This window comes from Durio zibethinus, chromosome 24 (assembly GCF_047325235.1).
Source record: "Durio zibethinus cultivar Kanyao isolate XHJ-2024 chromosome 24, ASM4732523v1, whole genome shotgun sequence".
Classification (NCBI taxonomy): Eukaryota; Viridiplantae; Streptophyta; class Magnoliopsida; order Malvales; family Malvaceae; genus Durio; species Durio zibethinus.
Window position 1 is genome coordinate 18,834,876 of NC_143185.1, and position 24,807 is coordinate 18,859,682.

Sequence of the window (24,807 nt, forward strand, 5' to 3'; positions counted from 1 at the left end):
ATTACACTGTATACGTTAATGTACAAATTAAAGTATAAAGATCAAGTATAGTTCTCGAGATTTTTTTGTAGGGTATCCCCAGAAAATCTCTTCTATATTATAAAATCTCTCCATGGTTTTGGAGATTGAAAGTTAATTATGAGAGATTATAGCATAAAAGTATAGACAAACTTTTTTCGTGTATTCCAAAAATCTAAGACCGCAGTAAAATTGGTAATGTTGTCTTTTTTTCCTATTATAAAAAACAAAAATTTCATAAAACCTGGAGCATTTAGCTCACCTTATTCGCATATTTTTTATATTCAATAAATTTAAATTTTAATATTTAATATTTATTTTTTTATTCTTGGAATGTGATTTTTTGTTAAAAATATAAACAAAAATTTGAAAAACAAAAGCCTCACACTTGATAGATTCATTTCAATCATCATTACACTTCTTTTCTTCTTTGTTCTCTAATTGAAGTTCTAAAAATTATTTGAAAAAAAAAAAAAACGTGTTAGAAAGAGTGTTTTATTTTTCAAGCATTTAACACAACAAATGGTTTGATTTAGTCTATGTTTGGATACAATTGCACTTATTGTGAGATACAGTTAAATATTAATTTTAATAAATTTTATTCAGTATAAATTTTTTATTGAAATTTTTTTTAATTATAATTATAATAATTTTTATTATTATTTTCAATTTTATCAAAATCAATCTCACTTCTTATCAAAATGAACCATTAATATATAATAATGAAAATCTTAGAGAATTTTTTTGGATTTGTTTAGGTTTTTTCATTAGACAATACATTGATTTGATTGAACTAATTCACAATTCATGGTATTAGGGAAAACAATGGTACGACTTTATAGAATAGATCCTATTCAAGTAAGCTCGTGAAGAAATTTTAATGTTCATATCTGCATTATTCCATAACAGCTGTAAACGAGAAGAAATGGCAATGGCCCCTTAAACAAGTCATTGGAAATAAATAAAAATTACCTAAAAGGCTACATTGCCTTATAATAACATTCATTATTCATTTGCACATATTTATTCAATTAATTTCCTTACTGTTATTGATGTTCCTTTCAATTAGTAGGACACTATGAATAAGCCAAAGACCTTGCCAGAGACTTTCATTTTTTTCCCAATGAAAGGTTGGACTTCCTATATCAAAGATCTTAATTTTGTTGCACTCAAAAGGTTAGTTTGATAAATAAAATGTTATTTTCTTGTCTATTCAGATTCGATTCTTATAAGAATATCATTTTGAAAATAAATTACATTTTAAGTAAATTTTGAGAATATTTTTAATTGTATATAATTCGTAAAAATGTAAAAATATGAGTGCCGGTTGTAATTAGGCTGGGCAAAAAATATTAATGTCATTTATCTACTTGCATATATTATAAACATCAATTGGAATGATGGTCCAATCCTATAATATTAATAAAATACTAGAATCATTTATTATTTTCAACTTTTGTCAAGGTTGTTAGAACAGTCAAATGAGCTCACCACTGCTTAGCAACTTAGATTGACATAATAAATTAATCCTTATAAGCAATTGAGACTCATGTTTCTGACATATTAGACATTTTGAATTACTTAAAAGTTTATTAAAATTGGATGGTATTTTATTAAGTATATGACAATAATATTGAGCAGAGCCCATGAAAGTAAAGTGAATTCTTTTCGAGGAGCGGGTTCTGAACCATGAGTTTATTTTATTGGCAAAACAGTGAAGTGAAATATGAATAGAAAAATGAAAGCAACAGAGTACACAAGATCCAAAAACTGGCACTGTCAAAACTTAACAACTTCTTAATTTTTTTTGTACAAAAAATTATTTAAATTAAAATAAAATATATCAGAATAATTTAAAATAAATGATTAAAAATCGTACATTTAAAATAATCTAATAAATAATCATAGATTGAATTCGAATAAAATATTTTTACATAAAAAAATAATTTTTATCAATTAAACTATCCTTTCAATTAAGTCAACTGCTTATTGATAACAACTTCTTGATTTCAATTTATAAAATATGTTCTTAATTTCAAAAGTTTTTTGTCTGTTTTCTTTCATTTAGTATTTTTTTAATAACATTTTTTCTTTTACAATTCTAATGAACATGCAGATTTCATGTTACAAACCATGGCAATCATTAAATGTATCTATGTGGATTTGGTAGCAAATTGAAGGAAATGGTTGAAAGATATGAATACAAGCTGTAAGTCTTTAAAAAATGCTATCCTATTGAGGCATTGAATTTGAACTACTGGTGTAGTATTTATATAAATTTGGCAGCTAACTAAAGTGGGGTATAATTGAAAGTTATGAATATTAATGTTTTACCTTGGAAATAATTTAATCTATATATAATTCTTCATTTTTTTAGTTAGAAAATGCCCATATCTAACACAAGTAGCACACTCTATGTAACTTAATTTGAACCACCTTGAAAGTTAGATGAGTTCCTTCATAACAGTTTCTTTTTTCATTATGGTCATCTTAATTCTTAACAATATGAAATTTTCAACATAAGAATATTTAGCCAAATGATAGATGCATGATTTTCTACTCGAAAAACAGAGTTCAAGTTCCTCATATTTCAAATAAAAAAAAAAAGATATATGAATTTTAATTTCTGATCAGAACAAACTTTTATTTATTTTTTTTTTTAATTTGATTGATCAAGTATACGAGCATTGGACACAGAGATTAGTGTTTGATCCATTGAATAAAAAGTTAACAGGATTCTAATCTTTCCATAAATTAGATAAAAAGGTTTGGTTCGACCAACATAAGATTAGCCCCGTAAATAATTTTCCTTTCTCATGCTATTGTTTTTTTGAGGGATGGAACAAAAGACGCTCAATTCTCAAAATTGAGAAAGAAAAGAAAATGAGGGAGATTTGAAGTGGGGTAAAGGAGGGGACTGCTAAGGGAAAACAAGAAAAGTTTAGGAGTGAAAAAAATAAAAATTAATTTGAAATTATAATTTTTGATTTAGATCATGTCAGTTTTTATTTTATTCGATTTGGATTAAATTTAAATATTAAATATGTATATTAATTTTGGATCAAATTTTAAATTGAGAGATGAAAAATTAAATCAAATTAAATTATATATATTTTAATTTTTATATATTTTAAATATTTATAAAATAAAAATAATAATTTTATATAAAAATTTATTTAAATATATTAAAATAACATATAAAAAATAATAATTTTAAATTTTAAAAATAGATAAATTAAATCAAATTAAATTGATAAAATTTAATTTGATCGATTAAAATTATATAAATATCCAACTCAAATTTAAATTAAACTTAAAAATTTTTTACTTTAAAAAATTTAAATCGAATTCTATCAATTATTGGTGGGAGAAAGGCATTGATAGAAGGGTATGATAACACACGTGAAGATATTTGCTGAGGAGATCGGGAATGAGGTGAGGAGGAGCGTCTTCACGTGCAAAAGGCCCGCTGGACCACTCCAGACCACACCACTCGAGTTTTATATGAACATGAAGACGCTGCTCCTCCATCCAAAGTTTTGACCCCCTCCAACCTTTTGCCTTTGGCCCTTTCCCAACCCTCTCCCACTTATGGAAATATAGGATTATTATTGCCATGAACTATAGTTTATATATATATATATATATATATATTCACAGTGCTGCATTTGCAAGGATGTTGTTTTTGCTTGGATCTTAGTTATGAGGACTAAAAAACTCGACTGAAAAATTTTGGGAACTCCAAGATGGTCAGCAACTTTGACTGATCTGTAAATTTTTAGATGTCCCTTTACTTAAAATTCTCATGGCATCAGCTATGTGTTTTGTTAATAAATAGTTAGTTTAATTGATTAAAATTTATTTTTTTATGAAAAAATTTTAAATTTAAATTTTTTTAAAGAAATTATTTCGAATGCATAATTATAATTAATTTATAATTCTCTTCTTTCGTTTCCCCTTTCCTTCGTCTAAGCAAAAAAATGGGAACTATGCATACACGATTCTCAATTAATATAAATACCAAAATGTTTTCAATTAATTTTAATTTTTTTTTAGAGTAGAAAAATTAAAAGTCTAATTATTTAATAATTTCTACTTAAAATTAAATATTAAATTTAACAAACATATTATTTTTAATACTTTAAATTCTCAATAAAAAAACATATTTATCAATACAGTTTTAACCCCAAATAATGTATTAATTGCAGACTAATATATAGACATTTGAAAAAATAATGCAATGGATTGTATCAATGGTGTCGTGGTGTAGTTGGTTATCACGTCAGTCTAACACACTGAAGGTCTCCGGTTCGAGTCCGGGCGACGCCATTGCATTTTTTAAACCTTCATTTTTTTAGGTTTGGGCCAGGCAGCTATGATCATGATCCATGTCTAGGCCCCTATCAAAATCTTACAGCCCAGATGCAAGTTTACAATTTTCTGGGCTAATCCAAATAGATACCTTAATTTCTCTGTCTTTTGGTCCTTGGTTCCTTGTTTTCATCGAAAGTTGATAAATACATTATTTTCTTAAATCAATTAATATATTATTAAAATTAGCAACTTATATCATTATATTATTTATATCATTATATTATGTAAAATATTGTTTTCGTATTTTACATAAAATTTATATATAATAATTTATGTCAATACAAAAATATACAATATAATTTTTTAATTTTATTAAATTTATTTATAATTTTTTTAAAATTTTAAATCGTATTATTTTTATATATTTTATTTATATTATATATTATATCATATTTCAAAGTGTAATGTAGGTTAATTGCCATTTACCACCAAAAAGAGTCACTGTTATTCTTTCTGGGGGAATCAAGTTCGCTTTTGCAAATTTCTTCCTAATTACCACAGCTTGTTCTTAAATAATACATTCTGAAATACTTAAATTCAAGAAACATTTTATTTAAGAGATTAGAGGATAATTTTAAAAGAGGGAAATAAGTTATAGAACCTTAAAATATTTTATAAATATATCACAAACAAAAAATTATATCAATCTATTAAAACCGAAGTTAAAATTTCAATATATATAATTTTTTAATTCTTAAGTTAAGTGTTAAGAATATTTTTGGATCTAAAAAACATTTTTATTTTTTTTATTAGAGATTGTTAACAAACAGTCAGATGCATTTTAAATTTTTGAATCAATTTAACATATTTTATATCACGTGAACTTAATTACAAATTATTATTATACTTTATAAATCATTTATATTTTGTCTATAAATAAAGATATTCATATAATATCATTTCATTTTACATCATTTATATATTTTTACTTTCTCTCATTTTGATTTTTTTTTATCAATTTTTAATTTATGCGTTAGAGTGTAAATATAAGAAATATCCCTCTTTACTTTTAATCTTTTTTTTTTACTTATGATCTCAAGATTTTATTTTTAACTCGAAGCTCATCACCGATATTAAAATTTTTTTTTACTAAAAAATTATATCAACCAATAATTTGATCTTAGCCATAAAACAAGTTTCATAAATCTAATAATATTATCGATTTATCTTGGATATGTCCACCCTTCGATCACTTACCATTTAATTTCAAGAAAAATGGAAGCTTATATTTTTTTTGGCTAAAAATGGAAAGCATAATTTTGATGGTAAATCATTTGATGAACCCTCACACCCTGTATAAATTTTCGTACCCAACTTTCCTACATAAACCGAAACTTCCTCGTCATTGAGTTAGGAAGAAAACCCCAAAAAAAGAAAAATTGTGTTGGATATGGGCATATGTGCCCAATCAAACACGAAAATAATGGCAAAATGTCTTTGTACGACAATTGTTTGTCCTAAACCGTCAAACGAATGAACCAACAAAAAAAAAATGGCATCGCCCGACCGCTCGTTTTGCCATACAGGAAACAGTTAGCTGTAATAAGAATTTATCTAAACCGTTTGAAACTTGAAACAGTTAATATTTTTAATTTTAATCAAGATGGGAAATTAGATGGTGGCGGTGGCGGTGGCGGTGAAGCTCGGTGTTGGCAGCATTTTTTGTTTGTTTGGAGGAACAGAAACTGGCGGTGGTTAATTGAATTTCTTTCAAAAGGGAAGCAAACGGGAAAGATGGAAATTATTACGAAGCAATCTCCTCTTGGTGCCAATAATGTTTCTCCAGCACCACCTCCATTACCAGGTCCATCAACAAACTGTAGGCGGAAGGGGTTATTTATGAACAATGGAACAGCAATAAGAGGAAACAGCTGTGTTTCCACAGCCACAAGGGATTTGTGGGATAACCTTTTTAATGGAGGTTATAGAGCAGATGTTACCATTAAAACTGATAATGGTGGCATCATCTATGCACATGCTAATGTTCTTGTAAGCCCTCCCGATTTTAACGATACTAAAGGCTTGTTTCATATCATCAATTAACGGATGTTATGCTTTGAGAAACAGTTGGGGCTGTGACATTGCTTTATTTAGTTCATTAGCATGCTTTATCCTTTTGGCCTAATCTGCAGAATCTCTCTTTATCTTTTTGGGATCAAGATGCTTTGTCTTTAAATCTATAAGAAACTTAAACAAATTATTGACTCAATCTCTTCTCTGGAAATTTACCAACAGGGTATGGCTTCTCCTGTCTTAAGAGGGATGTTGAAACAAGCAAAAGGGTTTGGTCAAAAAAGATCAATTTCAATCCATGGTGTTCCGCAAGATGCAGTTCGGGTTTTCATCCGATTCTTGTACTCTTCCTGGTAACTACTCTTTTCTCATTGCAGATTTTGTGCAATACAGTTTTGTGAACCAGCATGCTAGTTATCTTGACACTTATGAAGGACTTTAAATTAACTTCATGTTCAAAACTAAAGGAACTAAGTTTTTGGTAAAATAATGGAACTGTCAAACTGCTCTTTGCTTGTTCAGTTTTAAGACCAGTAAAAGAAGAAATTAGGGTCACTGAGATCTTGTGGTTGCATCATGCTACTATGTGCTAAATTGTTATTGGTTTTTATTTTAGTTATGAGAAAGAAGAAATGAAGGAATTTTTCGCGCCATTGTTGGTGCTGTCACACGCATATGTTGTTCCTCAGTTGAAGCTAATTTGTGAACAGCAACTAGAGCATGGCTTGCTTACTCTAGAAAATGTAGTCGATATCTTCCAGCTTTCATTACTGTGTGATGCACCTCGGCTTTCACTGATCAGTCACCGAATGATCCTAAGGAATTTCAAGGCTATTTCTGCTACTGAAGGATGGAAAGCAATGAAGAAGAGTCATCCAGCACTTGAAAAAGAAATTGTGGAAACTGTGATTGAAGAAGAAAATGCAAGGGATTTCTTTGCAAGGCTGTTTCCCCTTGTTATTAGCACTTTGATCTTAAACTCTAACGTCAATGTTAAATGTAATTTCCAGATGCAAAAGGAGAAAATCAGAAAATCAAATGAGCGAAAGATCTATCTTCAATTATGTGAAGCAATGGAGGCTCTTGTTCACATTTGCAGAGATGGTTGCAGGACAATTGGTCCACATGATAAGGATTTCAAAAAGAACCAGATACCTTGCAATTATGGAGCCTGCAAAGGGATAGAACTGCTTGTTCGTCATTTTGCTGGTTGCAAGTTGAAAGTCCCTGGTGGCTGCATTCATTGCAAAAGAATGTGGCAGCTACTGAAGTTACATTCCCGTCTCTGCGCAGATTCAAATTCGTGCAAAGTTCCTTTGTGCAGGTACTTAAGTCTATTGTTCTTGCCCTCTGATGACATGCTTGATGTCAATTTGTTCACTAAAAGAACTAATCAATCTTCATAAATCAGTTAATTGTGCAGTCTATTTCTTCTGATAATTGAGAATATTGAAACTCAGCCTTTCATTTCAGGACTTTCAAGGAAAAGATCAGGAAGCAAAGGAAAAAGGATGAGATCAAGTGGAAAATACTAGTGAAAAAGATATTGAGAGCAAAGAGAACTAGAGAGGCGCACCGTTCTTTGTGCCCTCAAATTCCATCTCTTCATGAAAAACAGTCTGGTCTCTTAGTTCCTGATTCACTCGTAAATTTAATTTAACTTTGTGGCTTGATGTATAAAATTACAAAGAATCACTCCCTGCCCAACAGCCTGTTTTCTTCTAGTTCATTAGCAGCTTGAGAAGTGATATGCAATTTACATTTTTCATCAACTTGGTAACCTTATTAAAGAAACAATAATTATTAACAGAGATAACTTCTCAGACTAGAAATCAGCTTTTCCAAGATTTTAATCAAAGATGGGATACTGCCAGTTAGTGAAAAAGTTCAGATAGGTGAAATGAGGGAAATTTTCTTGATGAACCAAATTGAAAGGTTTGATTTGAAAGATTTTTGTCAGGTTGTTTTGACAAAAATTGATGATGTCACATTCATCCATATCTAATTATGTTTTTTTGTTTCTTTTTTGTCTTTTTATCAAGCATCAACCTTGGTGATGAATTACATGTGACAAAGAACAAGAGAAACTCCATTTCTTTTTTCTTTTCTTTTTTTTTTTTTACCGTGAAACGAAGCACAGTCATTCTTAAACTCCATTTCATCAACATTCTGATAAAGGCAATGGAGGAAACAAGGCATCATCAGAAACAGGGCTTTTAAACTTCTCCGGGTATAATAAATTTTTAGTTCACTTTTAAAGCTTAGTTTTGTTACCTTATCCTAATATAGAAAAATCCATGACATAGCAAAAATCTTCTATAAAATGGGAACTGTGTTTTTAGTTCATTCTGGCGTTTTAGCATTCATTGGTGTGATCATTTCTGTGTTTTTTCTGTTTTAGTTTCATGCCAATAACATTTCATTTGTTGCTTTACTCAAAAAAGTAATTTTTCTATACCAACTAGAAAAACCAAAACTTGAGATACAGAATTAGAGATAGCCCGAAAGTTCAAACCAAAGCAACGTTGCAAAACTGCTAGATCTATTATTAGTTATTATCAAATAAATGCAGACAATGGCATAAAAGTAATATAAAAATTTCTTCTTTTACCTAAAAATGTATAGGAACCTGATCTAAAAATGTGTTGAAGTAGACAGAAAATATATGTTGCGTCTTTGTTTCTTTGGACAGGCATGACATGCTCTTCATATGGTCATCCTTTTCATTTCCGGATGTAGATGATGGTACCCTTCAATTTTCCCACAACTTCTCCTTATTATTACATACTTTCTGGCCTGTGGACACTACAGGGCTTTCCATTCTTATAAAAAATTAGCAAAATGAGATTCTTCTTATGGAAAAGGGCGCACCTCATCAGCCAATAGCTATGTCTCCACGTGAACTTAAAATTGAGTTGCTATGCTATGCTATGCTTTTCATTTCTTCATTATTTTACTTTTTGCATGCTTGTAGGGAAAATGAGACATATTTGTGCTGTTGGTTCAGTTGGAAAAAGACTCTAACCTTGGGAGTAAGAGCTACTTGGATTTTCTTAGGACCTGTATTCACACAACTTCATGGAGACAAGCTTTCGTCATCTGAACTTCCATCTTGTTTCACATTGTACCTGCTAAGAACTGGTAGTGAGGCAGTTGCAGATATCCGAAAGGATCTAGAAGAACCCACCATTGTTCTATCCTGCATTCGTCCCACTTCCTTGCAGACATGATCCAATATTGACAGGAAATCTCTCACAATCATGAAGATTCTGAAAGGATGAGCTTCTTCCTTAGCTGCATTCCCATGAAAATATTCAGTAACTTCTTTCACAAGCAATAAAGCTTTTCTTTCTTCTGCCTTGATCTTAGCAATCTCCTCTTCAGCATCTCTTAGAAACATCTTCATGGAGTTGAAGAAATTCCCCTGCATATCTGGCTTCTCATACTGTAAAATCAATCCCACCATCTCAAGTCCCATTTCAAGCTTTGACACATAACTGCTTAGGACATCCGAGTCCATTCCTGCTGCCTTCTTGACATTGCTGAGGTCTCTGCTCAGCCCAGCCACAACCTGCAATCCTTGCTTCCTGAAATCATCCTCCTTAATGTTGGAGGACATTTTATTTTCAAGATTCCCATTCGTAGAGTTAGTACCAGCACCTTCAGATCTAATGATCTCCTGAACCACAAAGTGTAGTAGTGTTGTTTTCCCATCTGTTCCCTTTATATCAACAAGTTTCAAAAGGGTATCAAGTTTAAAAGCTTTAGCATCACCACGATTGGTGCCAACATTCATCCGGTTTCCAGTCCTGAGAACAGCTTCAAGAAGTTTGAGGAATAACCTGCTGTTCTTCAATTCCTCACTTGCTTCCTGAAAGTACATAGAGAGAAATTAATTTATAGGAGCCTTTACCAGAGACGTTTTGGATTTTTTTTTTTTTTGGGTGAAAGTCTTAGGGTATTTAAATCACAAAGCATTGAGCCTTATGAATTTTAATACCTCAAGGGTTTGAAAAGACTTCCTCAAATATTTTACTTCTGTATCAAAGTTGGCTCTATAGAGCATGGCCTCAACTCTTCTGAAGGCAAAGGGGATATCAAGCACTATCTTGAGAAATCTTTCTGCAGATCCTAGTTTCGAGATGTCCCCATTGTATTCTCGTAGTTTTATTTCTTCCTCCTTTGTTGGAGCCATCTTTACCAAAGTCTCCAAAAGCTCAGCACCTAAGCTTTCTGGGTTACCTGTTTACGCGAACAGAACAGCATGTGATGCAGCAAACTAAAATTCAAGATATAAATAGACAATTATTTGCAAATTGAGGTCCATAATTGGCATCTCAAAGAACCTTTTCGTCTTCTTTCCTTGATCTATATAATTCTATATATGTAGCTTACTTCTGGTGTTGTCTTATTTGATATATCTATATACTTCCGCTCATGTACAAGACCATTTTTTAGTCGAGGGATAGATCGGTATATTTCAAACAATAAATTGCTAAGACATTTCTGATGAAAATATAATTTAAATCGTGCCAGGTGCTCCTTTACTTGCTAATCTCAGTTGTCTATGTGGTTGTCATCATAAATTGACAGACTGATCATCAGTGTTTCAGGTTAGTTTTGTTAGAAGCATCTCTAAATAAGTTTGAAACAAGGATCTACAGTTCTTTCATTTTCTATTGAGGTGATAGTGAGTCACTTCAGAAAATAATTATCAGGGAAACTTTGACACTGCCTTGCTTGAAATGATCATTCAAATACCATAGCGAATTATGTCACCTTTTTTGAAGGAATTTCAATATCATAGCTGTAAGTGACCCTCTAATCTCAGTGCAAGCAATTCCAATAGGTTGGTGCAGAGTGTTTTCTAGAAATACAGCTTGCAGTCAATAAGGCATTAGAACCTAGGGATAACTGGCTGGAGCAGAAGTGACATAACAAAAGTATTTTGTAAATGAAATTGAAATGAGTCAATAATCCTTGCCTGGAAAAAGAAGGAATGAAGAAACACGTTGAACTAATCTAAATGAAAAACAGAGACACTGGTAATTTAGGTAGACACTGGTAATCTAATGCTAGCCGGAGATACAACCCAGATTTCGAAATTTAAGGAACTAGAAATATATTTTCTGAAATGGCGTGTGAGAATATGTTTGACGCTTTGAGCTCAAGAACCTATCTGCAAATGACACCAGGTTGCTAAAACGTGGTTCATTATATTTTACTCCAATCTCAAATTCTCAATGCTCGTCGGTAAATGGAGACCCCAGCAGCAAGTTTCCAATTGCTATGTTTCTTTGGGAGAAGTGAAAACCAAATAGTACTACTAAGAACCTGATTACCGATAGAAAATGGGAAAGAATGGTACTTATGACTTACCATCCAAAAGAGCTTCTGACACCTCATCTCGCGTAACATTCAGTGCTCTCAACAATATGGCAATGTTCTGCGACTTCTTTGGATCCAACACTCTGTTTTCCTGTTCAACAGGAGGCAGAACTGATCTTCTAATAGGTTCTTTTGGTACTGAACTCGTGGAATTGCAGCCAAATAGAGTCTCCATCATGTCCTCATTCAATCTGCGAACATGCAAGATTTTTTTCCTAAGATTAGAGATTGTACTTGAAACTGAATCCAAAGACCGGAAATGTACAAGTTTTGTCACTTACTGAAATGAACTTGATTTTAACTGGTCCCACACTGTAGCTCTCTCCGAGGTTGCTCGCACTTTGTCCCAGTGCAAAGGCTTTAACTTGGGCTTTGCATTATCCCTGTCATCCCCATTTGTCTTCTCTGAAGAACTGGCACCTTTATAATTGACCTCTTCCATGGATTTTCGAGTCCCACTCACCGCACTACTTTTGGGACTTGGAGTCCAGGACTCTTGGTTTTTCAACACCTGGGCAGGTTTTGGAGACACATTGGTTTTCAAAGACCTTACTGTCCTTGGTATTGACGGTCCTGCTGCTGCTGCTGCTGGCGGCGGAGGGGGTGGTGGTGGCGGAGGTGGGACTGGGACTTTTGTTGATTTTGGGGACGAATTGTTGCTAATTGATCGAAGCAGTGCCGTATTTGGAGGTGGTGATGGGGAGGAGAATTTTGGCCTTTTTGCATAAGTAATTTCTCGAGTCTTATGTGGTTCCTCTGCTAAACCTTGTGGTTGTTGAAGAGGCAGCGATGGAGAAGGAAGAGAAGGCTGCTGCTGCTGCTTTATTGAAGGTACAATAACATGCTTCATTTCTGGTGAAGAAGCTAAAAGCCTTGTTTTTGGAGATGTTCTTTTGGAACGAGGAACAGAATTAGTATTCCCATTTGTTTCATTCCTCACCGGAGTTACCAAATTGCTATTAACCGGGCGTGAAACCGGAGTATAATAGCTTTCTTCATTGCTGATTGTTGAGCCCTGTGGGGTATAAAAAGCTGTACCCTGACTCTCTTCATCTGAAGATGATGAAGATGACATTGCAGTTGGTGAATTCTCAAGTGTAGGAGGCTTAGCCAATGGAGGCAATGGTTGTAATTCTGGACTCGGCCTATACCGATCGGATCTCTTTAGTGAAACTAATTTATGATTAAGTGAACCATTTGCTCCTCCATTCACTTCACTCACCGATCTCCTACTCGGCTCCACCGTTCCAATGTAAAGAAAACTCGAGGGTGGCACCCTGGAGTCTTCTTGGAACCTTTCTGAGTTCCCTCCAACAACTTTGTGCGTCTCTCCAGGTTGTTTAGCCCTGTGCCGGTACAAAAAGAAAGCAAGTCCGGATAACATTCCCAAAGTGACAATCCCAACGGATATTGCAATTGCAACCTTTTTAGATGGTTTGGCTGGTTGTGTTGCAGCAGCGATTGGAATTGAGCCATTGGCTGGTGCAGCTGGTGATGGAGTCTGTTGATTCTGATCTGGGGTCTGCCCCGGAGGAACTTCAGGGAAGAATGGCTGACTAGTGTCTGGAAAAACAGGACTATCCGGCGGAGGTGGTGGAGGTAAAGAATTGTCGGTGCCTGGAGGTGGGGCTGAACCAGCTGGAAACAATGGTTGGTGTAGAATCCTTCCATGAATAACAGGAGAAGAAGAAATTTTTGTTGTTGATGTAGACAATGATAGTAAGATAAAAATGAGGCTCAAATGATGAGCTCTCATGGTGAACTTTCCTGGGTCGAAGATCTTCTTCTCTTCTTTACTTCTTTCTCTAAATTCATCTCTGGTGGGAGGAGTTTGTTTCTCCCCTTCGACCCTTTACAAAAAATATATATGCAAAAAAAACACAACAAAGAAATAGAAAATAAAATTAAAAAAATCACTTTGTTTGAAAGATAAAAATAAAGATAGAAATAGAAAGAGTGAGAAGCATTTCATTCTTAATTGAAAATGATATATTTTTTTGTTATAAATATTAAATTGTAAATTTTAAATTTGTTAAATATCAATTTTTTAATTTAAAAAATAAAATTTAATACTCTGACTAAATATTGGCAACTACTTTAAATTAGCCATCTCTCAAACTCAAAATAGGTATTTCCCTCAATTATATTCTTTCAAAATCTTTTAAAATCTACCTTCAAATATATTCATTTAATTGCATATTAAAACCTTAGTATTTTTCTTTTTAATCTATTTGGGGATCTTGCTTTAATGCTTTTCTTGGTTGATCTCTGATTTGATGACTAAAGATGGTGATAATTCAATTATGCACAATTATAACATCTTGTATGTGGAATTGTTGAGCTACATCATAATTATTTTCATAACAATAATGGGAAGTTTGTTATGGAATAGCGTAAAATGTACGAGAAGAATTTAAGAAATAAAAATAGATAAAGGACTTGAATGTATTTTTAAAAAAATTTAAAAAAAGTACGATAGGTGAGTCGCGTCAATTAACCTTTCTTCTTTCAAACGTTTTTTTTTTTTAATAATTTATTAATTCGTTTATTTATTTTATATAAAATATTAATAATTTATATATTTATATTATATTTTATATAAAAATTATATATAATATAAATAATAAATAAAATATATTTTAATTTTATTGAATTTATATATTACTTTTATTAAAATTTTAAATATTTTTTTTATAATTTAAATATCATTGTACGTTATTTTGTTTTAGGTCATCAAATTTATTGGTTCATCCACCGACCCTGTCTCGCTGTTGTTGGGGCCGGATGGGGTACATGCACACGTCCTATGGCCTTTGCTTTTTCACTTTTCTTTTTATCTCTTTTTTCTGCTTTGGCTGTACCTTCAAATTTGATTTGTTAACAGGAATTGGGATGTGACCACCGAATTGGGATATGACCACCACTTTGAAAGACTAGTGTTTTTATTTGAATTTAACTACTCTGTATAAACATTATTTTTTCAAGCATGGTCATGATATTTTAAAATTAGGTTAACGTTACGAATTATTTTTTAAATTATAATAAAATATCTAATATAATATTTAAAGTTTAAAAACTTTTAATATAATATCTAAATTATAAATATATTAATTAATATAATATTTAAAAAATTATTTTTTCATTATGTGTTATTATTTAAAGGTAATTACATTAGAATTAAGTATTACATTAATTAAAATTATAATTCATATATTACATAAAAAATTTTTAAAATTTAAATATTTCATTATAATTTAAAATTTATTTATAACGTTAATTTTTTAAATTTTCATTTGAATTTAATTTTTTTTTCGAATAATTTTAAATATATATATTTTATACTAATGAAGTGCATTCAAGATTTTATTATTCAAATACTTCTTATAAAGATTAAACCATAATTGATAAAAAAAAAAAAAAAAAGTCGTGACTTTATCAACTAGACTAATTAACTCGTTTTTTTCAAATCATAGGATATTGCGTTACTATAAAATTATAGCATTTACTACTGTATCAATTATTTAATTTTAGTACATGTGATATTTATTTATCAATATTAGTTTAGAAGCAAGAAGTTTCTAATTCTATGTCCTACATTTAGTTCTTTGGTCGATTAAGAGGACAAACAGCCGAATATTTTGCTGCCAATGTGGGCATTACTGTTGGGAGCATAAATTTTGCTACATACTTATTGAGGTTGGTAGAGCAATACAAGGCAATAACTACAATATTAAAAAACAAAGGATATAAAGTTTATTAATTTTGCCATATGCTACAGTCAACTCAGTCATATTGGCCATAACAAAATTGTACTAAATTTGTCAATAACCACGTGGTGTGTTGATAGGTTGTTAGATTTTTAATTTTAATGATTATAATTTTAATTTTAATTATTTCAAATATATTAAAAAAATTGTATTAGAATTAGATACCACTTCTTTGTTTGTTTGCTATTATACCATTAAAGGGATTTTATTAATGTTCCTTAACGATTTATTTTTTCATCGATTGTTTTCACTTCCAATATAAAATTAATATATAACATGAAAATATAATATTAAATCATAATATAATGATAAATCGTTGGATGAGTGAATGTTATTAAAGAAAAAAAGACCTTTGGAGATGTTTAATTACTGCTTCAAGTTAAATCATAAGACTTTAATTAATAAAAAAAAAAATTGCAGGGCAAAGGGGAAACCATCTGTTTGGTGCGTGCTTGATGGCTCTAAAAATCACACTAAAAAAAACATAAAGGAAAAAAAATGTTTTGATGAGATTAATTTTTTATTATTGTTAGATAAATTTAATAATTTAAAATATGATATTGTGATATAATATAAATATAATTTGAATAAAAAATATAAAAATAATATAATTTAAAATTTTAATAATTATTATGTATAAATTTAATAAAATAAAAATATATTTTATATATTGATATTAATATAAATTATGATATATAATTTTTATGTAAAATATAATATAAATATATTATTTTAATATTTTATATAATAAAAGGATGAAAAAACATGAAAATGACTAAAATCACAGCTTTGAATTTGTAAGCTTGAACAGGTAGAAATGCTTGGTTGTTTTCCTCTAGGAAAAAGGCTGGCAATTGAGTGGGATTGGTCATGGTCTAAGATAAAGACATCTGTCCTTTTGTTATGAGTTAGCACTTTCCAGTCATCTGCCCTATCCCTACGCTGTAGTTTTAGGAAAGATTGGCCATTGCTGTTAGGTACTCCAATTCTTTGTTAATTGCAGAGTATTGTTGCGTGAACTTTATCTGAATTATTTGCTTTTGTTATCATGTAATTTGATTTTTAAATTATATTATTTTTAATGATTTAGTAATTATAGCGAAATTTATTATTAAATATTAAAAATTTATTTTCCTCAAATATTTTACTTTATTGATTAATATTATTAATCAAAATATTGACATAATAAATATTAATTAATAAAAATATATCATGCGTCATGGTATTATTGATTTTTTCATCATATTAAGTTTTTTTTATCGTTTCATAACAATTTATTTTTAATCAAATTAGTATGTGAAGTAAAATATTTGATGAAAAAAATTTTAAAATAATCGTGAATTTATTTTATAAATACAAAATCAGAAAAGTAGAGTATGTGAATGAGACGTTAAGAACTGTGTTTGAAGAGTGTAGCAGAGTCGACGAATTTGGTGCATAGAGTGGAAGACAAGAAAACCTTTTTCTTTTCTTTCCTTCACATTACTAAGGCATTTCTAATTCACAAGGCAAATATGCGCTTTCTTTTTTTTTTTTTTTTTGCTTTATTCCCTTTTGGTTCCCTATGTTCTAAAGCAATACTTAATCAAGTAGCTTTGCCTACTTAGTTGTAATCTCAGTCTCCTTCAAATATTATTCAAAGGGCAGTTATATAAATGTATAGTAATCCAGTTCTTTGGAGTCAATTCTTTTTTTCTTTTTTGTTTTCATTGATATTGAGAATGCACCTTATTTTCTTACCTTTTCATCAAACTCTATCCCTTCCAAAAGGGATAAAGTATAAGAGAAAATAAGTACTATAAAATATATAAATTTTCTTTTATTGTTGTCCTTGGATTAATGATTCTTACAAGCTAAGATTGCTTGCAATTGGCTTGAAACCATGCACAAATTAAATAATATTTTAAAAACCAAAGTATGACTTAAAAGATAGTTTAATTGGTACTCATAAAATTTTATGACTTAAAGATAGTTTAATTGGTACTCATAAAATTTTTTTATAGTATATTTGGATTGATGGAAAAAAAAAGAAAAGAGAGTAAAGTAAAGGAATGTAAAAGAAACAAAATCTCTTATTATTTATTTGGATAAATTTTTAATTTAAAGAAAAAAAATGTAAAAACCAAATAATCTTTAATTTTTTTTGTAAACTCAATTTTTTTAATATCCCAATTTAGAGAAAAAGTTAAGGAAAGGAAAGTTAAAAAATATTTTTTTTATATAAAGATTATTATGTCCATCTTTTTATTAATATTAAAAATCTAATAAAAAAATTTAAGTATATCACAATCATCCTATAATTTTTTTAAAGCCATCTATTTTTTCAAGTAAGTTTCACATATCTCTTTCAATATAAAATTTTTTATAATTTTTTGATAATTTAATTTTGATGAATGGTTGAATATAAGTAGATATATTTTTTGAATTTATGAGATGATATACTAGCTCAAAATTTATCAATATATATTTATAAAATAACTTCTTCTTTCATTTGATTAAAAATCATTTATATAACAACAATTATGAAATCAGACAATATAACAAATATATCATATTTCAAGAGTATTTTAAAATCACAGATAATTAAATGTTATAATTGAAAAAAATTATTATAATTAATCATTTTTTTGTACCTTTTACCAAATAATAATTGATAGAATTCTTTTACTTTACTTTTTTTTTATTAATTTTAATTATCCAAACATAACATTAGAACAAAGTTTTAATTTCAAACATTGTTTCTTTTTTTTTTTTTTAGTGTTTGAGATTATCGGGAATTGAATTTTTATCACTAAAGTTAAGAATTTAACATTCTTTCAACAGATCAATCATTAACTTGTTATCTCTTAATTTACTTTTATTTATAAGACAAATAGGGACCCTAAAATTCTTTTAAAACAATATTAGAGAGCTAGACTTGTGGGAAGCACTTATTGAAAGTGATCATCAAAGATGGTCCATGAGATTTAAAAAAAAAAAAAAGTTTGGACTTTTTGGAAAATTTGGGCATTTAATATAATTCCCATTGTGAACTACGAAGAAATTAACCCTGCAAGTTTCTTATGTTTAGCTCTTTATTGAAAAATCAATAATAAGACTAGGAGAAGGTTTAGACTTTGCCCAGCCTATGAAATTATTACTGTGACATTTTTTTTGGTCGTACCTGCAAAGAGCTTAAAAAATCCTCAAGTTGCCAAATGGGCCTAAAGGCCCAATTTCACAAATGTGGCAATGGGTGGGTGGCTTGGGATATGTTCGTTTTGTGTTGTTGGATAATCCGACGTCGTTTTTGTATCACAAAGTAACAATGGTCCCACTCTGGATACTCTCCAAGTCCTGTTGAAGAAAATACAAATATAGAATCGATTCCATAAAACAGAAGAGAGAAGGACAATTCTCTCTCTATAGAGAGTGTTGGGGTGGGCAATGGGCACTGTAAAAGCCCACACCTCCCACACCGATGCACGGTCTTTTTGCTCTTTGGTTCCACGCGTCCCAATGCTCAGTACGAAAATTGACCCTTCGCTTCGATGTAGATATAATAGATCTTGCTGCCCAAATTGTTTGCTAGTTTTCTGTTGTTTTGGCATGCAATAATGCTTTACTTGCACTCCTTTAGGTGTTGTAGTCTTGTACTCTGGAGTTTGGTGAAAAAAGCAGATGGAAAATATAGGTTAGTGTTGTTTTAAGGGTACAATCATACAATCATCCCTTGGTGAACATTTGAACACTACTAAGAGTAAAACCTACTTAACATAGCTTGCACAGAATCAGGGAGGGAGGGAGGAGAGTGAGAGACGGTTGAGTTTAAAGGGTTTTCAAGAGTGTACCCAAGCGTTCAACTCAACTTCAACTCAAGTTCATCTTCAGATCTTTATTGCGTAAAAAATGTTGAAGATGGGGTTAATCTTTAGCTTTTCCTTTTTCTGCTTTCTGGGTCTTACGGGTAAGTAAATGAATAAAACTTAAAAACCCAAACTTTTAGACATTGAATGCTTCCTTTTCATGCAAAATGTGGGTTCTTTTTCTTATACATCTTCATCTTTTGAAAAATTTTCATGTTCTTTATTTGCAGGTGCTGGTCAAGAATCTATTGAATACCTTAAGCTTTATGACACAACTCCAGAGGTTATTTATGCATTATCTCACAGTGATCTTCCTATAGCAGTTCCAGTGAATGGCAAAGTCCTCAGGGAGGTTTCTAGCAGTGTTTTGAACGCTGAAAGTTGGCTCAGGCTCCATGTTCTAGCTCACATTCCAGTTACCAAGATCACTACCATTCTTGTGGGTGACACCATTCTCTGTCAAAAGAATCAAGAAGATAACTTGGGTCTTTTACTACCATCTCTTGAGAACATGTATCACTCTCTTACGAGGTGGGGTTTAGAGAAAGATATCAGAGTGTCTTCTGTTTTCTCTTCTAGTTGTTTGCACCAAAACTCTGCTCTTTTTGGTGATTATTTGGCTCAGAAGGTCATCAAGTCTCTGTTGGAGTTCCTGCAAAATACAAACTCTACTTACTCCATTAGCCCTCCCCCAAATTTTTCTTTCGCTTTACATGAAAGTTTAACTTTATTTTCTTCCCACCTGAATTTCATGAAAAGTTTTTGAATCTTTTGAGCTTACAAAGGTCAATGTGATAGTCTCTACTCGACAAGAGAAAAAACTCATGAGCAGGAAGCTCTCAGTCATGGATTCGAAGATAGTAAAACCTTACCCAGCTAGGCCAGCCCCTTTGCCAGAAATAGCTCCTTCTTCCTTCCATTCATCTATTGGCTTTTCTGTGCCTGCCAATGTAGCCAAAAAGCCTCATCCCCCACAGTACCCCACTACTTCACCACCTCCAATTTCCATCCCTGTTGATTCTCCGCCACCATTTTCCTTCCCTATTGCTTCAGAGCTGCCTCCGCCTTTTGTTCCCGCCAGTTCACCTAACGGTTTCTATTTGCCACCTTGTAATCCAGCTAATAATAGAGCTTCGGCACCAGAGATGGGGGTGGTGCAAAAGCTGTGGTGTGTGGCTAAGCCTAGCGTTCCTGCTGAGACTCTACAGGAAGCAATGGACTACGCTTGTGGTGAAGGTGGTGCTGATTGTGAAGAGATTATGCCTCATGGGAGCTGTTTCTATCCAGATACCATTGTTGCGCATGATTCTTATGCTTTCAATAGCTACTGGCAGAAGACCAAGAGAAATGGAGGAACTTGCAATTTTGGAGGCACTGCAATGATTATCAATGCTGACCCAAGTAATTGACATTAGTATAGTTTGTTCTCATTCAAGTTCTTATCTATCTTGCCATGCTTTTAAATAAAGTTCTTAATTACAATATGCCTTAATGCTTGTTTCAGGTTTTTTTCAATGTCGTTTTGTTCTCAGCTAAACGATGGAGAATTTGGGTTTGTTTCTGTACAAAGTAGGATTTGTGGGGCCTGATTGCAAGGTTAATTTGTCTGCTTTTTCCCTTTATTCTAAGTGATTAGTTCAGTAGAATGAGTGCAGCAAGTGGGACTTAAGAATTTTGTTTCTTTGTAACTATTAATGGGGTATCCTATGCACAAATTTGCAAAAGACTTTTTTTACTCCTGTTCAATATATATAATGCGCTTTTGCTTTAATCATGAATGTATAGCTTTCTTTGATCTCTTCACTTCTGTTCATATCTCTTTGCTGGATTTTCTCGAGAAAGTAGTTGCCCTGGTGTTTTTCCATTTCCTACTAGGAATGCATGTTTGAAAGGCTTCCAACTTCCAAATTTACTCAACCAAAATCAATATGTTCATCAAGATGCCTAAATGTTGAGTGATGTTCACTAATTTATGTTGACCATCAAGTAACTAATCTGTCATTTACATGATTCAAGAGATAATTCTCGAAATTCCTCTATGGCTATAACAATGTTCTGTCCTGGTAATATTTCTTCATTCATTAAAGCTTATTTGAGTCTTCATAATGAAACAAGATTAGATGTTTAGATTTTTTGAGGATCTGAATTCTTCTGTCTTTTCTCAATGTGATCAATCCAAAAACATGAATGAAACTCATAAAGAGGTTTCCCTAATAGATAAATGCAAGTTAATTATTTCATTTGAACTATGAATTTTATTGATTTGAGTAGGAGAATGAGCATCAACCATTTATGAAGAAAAAGATTCAAGCTACCAAATTAGCTATCAATGAACTGAGCTAAACATTTGAAGCTCCCAAAGGGAGAAAACAAAAAAGAATAGATTCTCCATCTACAAAAGCTATGATATGGAGTTGATAATTTTCAGCTACCATCTTCTGTTGATACTGGCATGTACCAAATTCGAGTTCTGAAGACATCCTCCACCACATAACCAATCTGATTCAGAAAGTTATCCAAATTCACATCCAACTACAAAATTTGCTATCTTACAAAATGAAAAAGGTCTCTAGTGATCTTAAAGAACCAACAAAATAAGAAAAAAAAGAGAGAGAGAGAGAGATGGAAGTGCATATCAGCATATAATCTGATGAACAAATTGACTATCAAATGCCTACTTTCAGTAGAATCATTATCAAGTTAGAATGAAACAAGATTAAGACCAAAAAATATTGACCCACCGTTGAAATTGACAAATAATTTATTAATAACCCAACCCCAAGGGAGGAGAGAACTCTAATACTACATAAAAAAAATTATTAGAGTTCATGATTGAGACATACTTGAACAAGCTTTCTCACTATTGTTCCTTGCTCTTTGTACAAACTAAAGCAGTGGAATTCCCTGTTTCATCAACTTCACTGCAAATTGGACCAACTAAAGCAGTGGAGTGATCAATGCTTTCATTCTGTCCAAAAAAAAACCAATAATATTAGACAAACAATACAAGGGAAAACATAAAATTATTTCCAGTAATCAATTTGGTTATGAACTAACATAATTGAATCAGAAATTCAATGAAAAAAAACAGAATTTAACATTTAAAATCTCATTAACATTTATTTATAATAAGGCCTACAAATCAAAGCATACCTTTTTATTTTGACCTTGAGCCTCCATAAGTTGATAAAATTTACGCATCAACATCTCTTCTTCTACCTAAAACAGTAAAAACCTTATAGTAATTATAACTATAAACCAAGAAAAACAAAGGGGAATTAGAAAATAACCTGAAGTTTAAGCAATTCATGAGAAATCGATGAATGGGATTCTGAAAGCAACTCATTCTGCTTCTCCAAATGTCTGCAAAAAATATAATTAAAATAAAAAAAATTTCGGTTCTAAACCAAGTTTAATTTTCAAATAAATCCATCCATGCAAAAAAAAAAGTAAATAAATTTGGTTCAAACTTACTTGAGCATATCCCCGGTGAATCGTGGATCCATATGAAATTGGAGCTTCAAATTCCAAAAATGTAATTCGAAAAGTCTGATTATTTCTACGAAATTGACGATAGAAAACCCTAAAAACTGCGTGAAGGGGGAGACAAAGACTACAGAAATAAAATATACTGGGAAAATCAAATAAAATTGTTGGAGGCGATTAGCGAAGGGAAAGGGTGAAATTAAATCAAAAAATGAAGCGGCTATTCAATTAAAATAGATTTTAATACCAAAAAAATAATTAAAAAATATTTTTCCAAATAAGAAAGAGAGAATGAAGAAAATTGGGCTAGGAGGTTTTCCAGGCCCAAATGGAAAGGCCTAGTGGTTTTCTGAGTCCAAATTATAAGAATAGAAGAAAAAATCCAATCCAATAAAAAAAAAAATCTGAGGACCACTTTTTAGACCTAAAAGTTCGAGAAATTATTACATCCATTTATAGTGAAAATTTTAAATTTTAATATAAGATTAATAAAATAATATATATTGTTAGATTATAAAAGTAAAAAATAAAAACTAAAAAATAAATAAAATATGTTAGAATTTTTTAATTTTGTTTATAAAATTAAAAAAATTTATTATCAAAAATGAATTCAAAGGTTATAAAATTTCTTTTGATACATAGATAATACAAAGTAATTAGTATTATGATTTACCAAACAGACACTACAAGAACGCCAAGACCTTTCTTATATCATTCATACGTAACTTTAATATTAAATCTTAAAATTTATTATGCTTACCAAGATTTATTGTTGTTAAAATTCGTTTAAATTAAGGGTTTAATTTTGTTTAAATTTAATCTGAAATTTTATTTTTTACTTTAATGAGAATGAGGATGAGGATGAAAATGGGTATTAAATTTTAAAAATGGAAATGAATAGAAGTATGATTTTAAATTTTTTATTAGGTGTGCCTATACCCTATATGTATTATATATATTTAATAAAATAATTTTTATTTAATAATATAAATTTTATTTTAGATTTATTAGAAATAATATTTTGTATTAAAAATACATATTTACAAAAAAAAAAACTTAAATACGTAAGATAAAAAAATAATACATTTTTTAAAAAAATTATGAATTCGAGTATTATTCATATTCATTGAATATTCATCAAAATGAAAATGAATTTAAAATATTTAATAAGTATAAATATGAAAATAAATATAATAAAAAATTGAAAATAATGATGAAAAATATTCTACCTCTTCTAGCATCCCTAGTTCAAGCTTGACCATTTTAGATTAAAGTTCTTTTTTTTTTTTTTTTTTTTGGGATTTACACGGCCGAAGTCTCCTTGGGAGTATGAACAGCATTGTGGGAGGGCTTTCCCGTTATATGAACCCATTTTTTTTTAACTGGATCCATCCCAAATGGACACCTTGTAATATGCAGTTTGCCTAAAACACTAGAATTAACTTTCAATTGACATGGACCTTTATGTTACGACAGCGTGGGTGCTTCAATCTTATATATTGCATGCAAGTATTCCAAATTTCCAGTATTGAGATTGGACGTCTTGGTTTTAATGTCAGACATTTTTTTTTGTTGATTGGGCTAATTATAACTGATTTTGAATATCCGGCGCTTGATTTGCTTGTTTATAATGAGACAATGACAGAGCTTAAGCAGTTCATTTAAATGGTTGGAGCTCTCAAATTGCCCTTAGCCTCGTTCGTCCTGGAACTTGGAATTAACCCTATCATTGAGATGGGCTGGTGAGCTCTTAGTGTTACGGCTAATGGTCCACGTCGAGCAGCCTCGATTTCTCTGGGTTTCTCCATGACCCCAATCATCCCTAACCTGTTCATAAACACTGGACAGAAGGAACCAAGTAATACCGAGAAGACTCAGCAACCAGCAAAGTGGCAACCGCTGTTCACAGGCCTCAT

General features: G+C 30.9%; 3 protein-coding genes, 1 non-coding gene and 1 pseudogene across 6 annotated transcripts; 3 read left to right on the forward strand and 2 right to left on the reverse strand.

Moving 5' to 3' along the window:
- Positions 1-4,273: 4,273 nt before the first annotated feature.
- Positions 4,274-4,347, forward strand: TRNAV-AAC (transfer RNA valine (anticodon AAC)). The gene has a single exon. It is a non-coding gene; the product is annotated as a tRNA-Val (tRNA).
- A 1,334-nt stretch (positions 4,348-5,681) lies between these two features.
- Positions 5,682-8,221, forward strand: LOC111317061 (BTB/POZ and TAZ domain-containing protein 4-like). The gene is given in 6 exon segments (XM_022919382.2): positions 5,682-6,381; positions 6,628-6,758; positions 7,022-7,328; positions 7,416-7,729; positions 7,879-7,970; positions 7,973-8,221. Coding segments are annotated over 6 exon segments (1,404 nt in total). The 5' UTR covers positions 5,682-5,865; the 3' UTR covers positions 8,017-8,221.
- Positions 8,222-8,930: 709 nt separating this feature from the next.
- Positions 8,931-13,708, reverse strand: LOC111317060 (formin-like protein 6). Its single transcript, XM_022919380.2, has 4 exons — positions 12,075-13,708; positions 11,785-11,984; positions 10,406-10,647; positions 8,931-10,276 (listed from the first exon to the last, which is right to left on the reverse strand). Exons 1-4 carry the CDS (start codon positions 13,547-13,549, stop codon positions 9,482-9,484), a joined length of 2,712 nt encoding a protein of 903 aa, XP_022775115.1. The 5' UTR covers positions 13,550-13,708; the 3' UTR covers positions 8,931-9,481.
- Positions 13,709-19,208: 5,500 nt separating this feature from the next.
- Positions 19,209-21,042, forward strand: LOC111317062 (glucan endo-1,3-beta-glucosidase 1-like; annotated as a pseudogene). The gene is made up of 3 exons (XR_016333048.1): positions 19,209-19,506; positions 19,636-20,806; positions 20,910-21,042. The product of XR_016333048.1 is annotated as a glucan endo-1,3-beta-glucosidase 1-like (transcript).
- A 595-nt stretch (positions 21,043-21,637) lies between these two features.
- Positions 21,638-23,123, reverse strand: LOC111317063 (uncharacterized). Of its 2 annotated transcripts, none has more exons than XM_022919386.2 (5): positions 22,880-23,123; positions 22,696-22,768; positions 22,559-22,624; positions 22,249-22,373; positions 21,638-21,875 (listed from the first exon to the last, which is right to left on the reverse strand). In XM_022919386.2, the coding sequence occupies exons 1-4, from the start codon at positions 22,909-22,911 to the stop codon at positions 22,266-22,268; spliced, it is 279 nt and encodes a 92-aa protein (XP_022775121.2). In that variant the 5' UTR covers positions 22,912-23,123; the 3' UTR covers positions 21,638-21,875; positions 22,249-22,265. The 2 variants fall into 2 exon arrangements, with proteins under 2 accessions (XP_022775121.2, XP_022775120.2); XM_022919385.2 differs by having other exon boundaries at positions 21,638-21,904.
- Between the last annotated feature and the right edge of the window lie 1,684 nt (positions 23,124-24,807).